Below are 4,490 nucleotides of genomic sequence, written 5' to 3'. Positions count from 1 at the left end.
CCGGCGGGGGCAGAGGAGGCGCTGGGTCTCCACTGCGCCTGTTTAAACCTGGCCCGGGGCTGCGTTTCCTCCCCCTATCCCCGACGATCCTTTCTTAGTCTTTGCTTTTCAACCCAATCGTTAATCACTCGGAGCGCGCGGGCTGGGAGCGGCGAGGAGGGCGAGCTTGGGGTTCGCCGCCGCCGCCCGCCGCCGTGCGCGCGCTCAGGAAGCGGTGTGGCTGTCACCCCCTCCCGGGCTTCCTCCCCCCTCCTTCCTGCTTTGCTCCCCCTCCTTCCTCCCCTCCTCCCCGCTCCGCCGCCCGCGCCCAGTGTATCTACTCCCTCCCCACGTCACTCGCCAGCGCGCCATGCAAATCACCGCCGCCGCCGGCTCCCATTGGCCACGGCGCGCTCATTTAATGGCAGCCCGGGCCCGGCGTATGGCTGCTGGGCCCCGCGCGCCGCCGGCCCCGCGTGCGCCTCCGCTCCGAGCGCACGGCCCCGGGCAGGCAGCCGGCAGCCCATCCCGGGCTCGGCGGCCCCGGCTCTCCGGCCCTCTCCACGAGCCCGCGCTCCTCCTGCTGTCCCCGGGCCCCTCCCTGGCTGCACCGTAATCGCCCCCTCCGGGCCCCCCTGGGCCTCCTCCCCCCCCCCCACCGGAGCCTGGCTCCCCCCGGGCACCTGGGACCAGCACATGCCCAGCGCACGCGGCGCGCCGCCCTGCTAGAAGTTGCAGCCCCCGAGTTGGAGGCCGCTGAGGACCGAGCGCAGGAGGAAGGAGACAGCGCACGGCGGCGGCCCGCGAGGAGGAGACAGCACACCCCGGGCCGGGCCCAGCGCACTGCTCCCGGCCCCAAAAGCGGAGCCGCAACTTGGCCACGACTGCACCTGTTTGCACCGCTCCGCCAAGGGCGCCCGGGCTGCGGTGGCGGCGAAGACGGCGACCCGGACCGTCAGCCTCTTTGGCAAGTGATTTGTGCATCAGGAGAAACTTTCCACCTGCGAGCCGAACCGGCGCCGAGTGCGTGTGTTTCTGCCTCTTTTTGTTGTCGTTGCCTCCACCCCTCCCCATTCTTCTCTCCGCTAGGACACCCCCGCCCCCGTCTCGCTCCGTCTGAACTCCTCTCCGTCTCCCCCCAACCCCGACCGTCTATGCTCCAGGCCCTCTCCTCGCGGTGCCGGTGAACCCACCAGCCGCCCCGATGTACAGCATGATGATGGAGACCGACCTGCACTCGCCCGGCGGCGCCCAGGCCCCCACGAACCTCTCGGGCCCCGCCGGGGCGGGCGGCGGCGGCGGCGGGGGCGGAGGCGGGGGCGGCGGCGGCGGGGGCGCCAAGGCCAACCAGGATCGGGTCAAGCGGCCCATGAATGCCTTCATGGTGTGGTCCCGCGGGCAGCGGCGCAAGATGGCCCAGGAGAACCCCAAGATGCACAACTCGGAGATCAGCAAACGCCTGGGGGCCGAGTGGAAGGTCATGTCCGAGGCCGAGAAGCGGCCGTTCATCGACGAGGCCAAGCGGCTGCGCGCGCTGCACATGAAGGAGCACCCGGATTACAAGTACCGGCCGCGCCGCAAGACCAAGACGCTTCTCAAGAAGGACAAGTACTCGTTGGCCGGCGGGCTCCTGGCGGCCGGCGCAGGCGGCGGCGGCGCGGCCGTGGCCATGGGCGTGGGCGTGGGCGCGGCGACCGTGGGCCAGCGCCTGGAGAGCCCGGGCGGCGCGGCGGGCGGCGGCTACGCGCACGTCAACGGCTGGGCCAACGGCGCCTACCCCGGCTCGGTGGCGGCGGCGGCGGCGGCCGCGGCCATGATGCAGGAGGCGCAGCTGGCCTACGGGCAGCACCCGGGCGCGGGCGGCGCGCACCCGCACGCGCACCCCGCGCACCCGCATCCGCACCACCCGCACGCGCACCCGCACAACCCGCAGCCCATGCACCGCTACGACATGGGCGCGCTGCAGTACAGCCCCATTTCCAACTCGCAGGGCTACATGAGCGCGTCGCCCTCGGGCTACGGCGGCCTCCCCTACGGCGCCGCGGCCGCCGCCGCCGCCGCTGCGGGCGGGGCGCACCAGAACTCGGCCGTGGCGGCGGCGGCGGCGGCGGCGGCCGCGTCGTCGGGCGCCCTGGGCGCGCTGGGCTCTCTGGTCAAATCGGAGCCTAGCGGCAGCCCGCCCGCCCCAGCGCACTCGCGGGCGCCGTGCCCCGGGGACCTGCGCGAGATGATCAGCATGTACTTGCCCGCCGGCGAGGGGGGCGACCCGGCAGCGGCGGCGGCGGCCGCAGCGCAGAGCCGGCTGCACTCGCTGCCGCAGCACTACCAGGGCGCGGGCGCGGGCGTGAATGGTACGGTGCCCCTGACGCATATCTAGCGCCTTCGCGACGCCGGGGACTCTGGGGCGGCGACCCACGAGCTTGCGGCCTGCGGCCGGCTCCCGCCCCGCCCCGGCGCGGCCTGGCTTTTGTACAGACGTTTCCATGTTCTTGTCAAAAGGAAAACACTGGAGACGAACGCCGGGTGACGCGTGTCCCCCACTCACATTCCCAGGAGCCCCTGGCGACCGCCGGGCGCTGACACCAGACTTGCGTTTTAGACTGAACTTCAGTGTTTTCTTGAGACTTTTTGTACAGTATTTATCACCTACGGAGGAGGCGGAAAGCGTTTTCTTTGCTCGAGGGGACAAAAAAGTCAAAACGAGGCGAGAGGCGAAGCCCACTTTTGTATACCGGCCGGTGCGCTCACTTTCCCCTGCGTTGCTTCCGGACGGCGCCGACCGCCCGAGCCCAAGTGACGCGGAGCTCGTCGCGTTTGTTATAAATGTAGTAAGGCAGGTCCAAGCACTTACAAGTTTTTTGTAGTTGTTACCGCTCTTTTGGGTTGGTTTGTTAATTTATACAAAGAGATTACCACCACCACCCCCTCCTTCAGACGGCGGAGTTATATTCTGGGTTTTGTAAAACTTTCTGTATCTGAGCATTTCCATTTTTTTTTTTTGATTTTGTATTATTTCTTGTAAATGCATTGTGAAAATTTTATTTTCGGCGTTGTAATGCGGGGAGGAGAATTCAGATTATGTACATAGTTTCCTAAAAAGCCTTTCTTCTTAAAACGAAAAAAGACCCCCCACTCAAAATGTTTTGAGTAAACAAATTTAAGAGACAGAGCCCATTTTCCCCATAAATTTGAAACATGCTATTTTTATGTGCATGTTTTATGAGTTCAAAATGCAATGAGGAAATCTGAAAGGGAAATTATCTGTATGAACTAAAAGTAAGGGAGCCCCGGGGAATGGGAGGACAGGATTTTCAAGGAACCTTTTTCAATGGAAGAGAAGGAAGTTAAAACCTATAGGTTATTTTGTAGAGCTGAAGTGTTAATACGGGCCGAGAAATAAAAGTATCTTTTGCTCCGGCTGTTTCACTGCGGGCGGCTGGGGCTGCTGAGCTACCTTGCTGCAAGCGGGACGCCTTCCACCTGGCTGGGCGTCTGCGCCACTTTGGTCCAGAGGAGGGAGGAGGAAGAGAAGACCCCAGTGGCGGGACCCGGGACCAGGCCATGGATGAGGGACAAAGACCAGGGCAGGTCACGGGTTTCCCAATTCCCCAGCAATAAAGATTTCGAGCAGAATTTATCTAAATGTGTTTCAAGGAAACACAATCGCTGAACCAAAACGTACTGCAGCCGAGCCCCCTCCGTCCATCCTCTGCCCCTCCCTCTGGTTTCTTTCTCTTGGGAAAACGGGCAAAATAATTGTGCTGGATTCTCACACACAGAGAGAAATATCGACCATCACCCTCCCCCGCGTGAACTGGGATGCAAACTGCTAGCCGATGTGAACGCAAAATGCCTTGTTCATTATTCCTGACGAGATCTTGAGGTTGTTTGATGCTTTAAATTTTTTAATTATATTATTTTCTAGGTGTTTATTGGTACATTGCAGTTTTTTTTCTGAAATTTAAAGTTTTCTGTAAAACTTTGTCTTCAAGTAATCTGACAGCATTAAATATTGCATTTAAAAATTATACTGTAGCAAATACATTTAAAAATTAATCACAACATTAAGATGAAATTATATTTTTAGAAAAAAAAAAAAAAACTTTAAGCCCAGATGGAAATACGTTGATTTCAGCAGCCTTAGGCTTCCCCCTCATTTTCTCAACACCTTTCCTTGTCCTGGAGTGAGTATGGACTGTCCGTTCAAAAGTGAGCCTATACTATAAGTTTAATGAGAACCGAATTCAGCCTGCATTCGAGAATAGCTTTAAGTATAATGCTAATCTGACTATTGACATGTGTAATTTTGGGGAGTCATTTTGATAATTTTGCTTAAACCACTCATTCGTTAAAGTGATTACAAAAAAAGTTCAAGAATGACGTCCACTGCTTTCTAACAAGATAATAAAACCCCCCTCTTTCCTTTTTCTTTATTTTTATTTCTTTTAACTATTTGATCCTTTATGAAGCAGTTGTTTCTGGAAGTGTCTGGGTGCCTATGGATGGCTGAG

The 4,490-nt window shown here is 59.5% G+C and overlaps 1 protein-coding gene across 1 annotated transcript; it reads left to right on the top strand.

Moving 5' to 3' along the window:
- Positions 1-435: 435 nt before the first annotated feature.
- Positions 436-3,907, top strand: LOC139359043 (SRY-box transcription factor 1). Its single transcript, XM_071081011.1, has one exon. It carries the CDS (start codon positions 1,184-1,186, stop codon positions 2,354-2,356), a length of 1,173 nt encoding a protein of 390 aa, XP_070937112.1. The 5' UTR covers positions 436-1,183; the 3' UTR covers positions 2,357-3,907.
- The last annotated feature ends 583 nt before the right edge of the window (positions 3,908-4,490 follow it).

Source organism: Macaca nemestrina, chromosome 16, assembly GCF_043159975.1.
Source record: "Macaca nemestrina isolate mMacNem1 chromosome 16, mMacNem.hap1, whole genome shotgun sequence".
Lineage (NCBI taxonomy): Eukaryota > Metazoa > Chordata > Mammalia > Primates > Cercopithecidae > Macaca > Macaca nemestrina.
Note: the sequence above shows the minus strand (reverse complement) of the source record. Positions and strands in the feature narration are given on the sequence as shown.

Coding starts and splice junctions, on each gene's coding strand:
- LOC139359043 (XM_071081011.1), top strand. CDS start 1,184: ATGTACAGCATGATGATGGAGACCGACCTGCACTCGCCCGGCGGCGCC.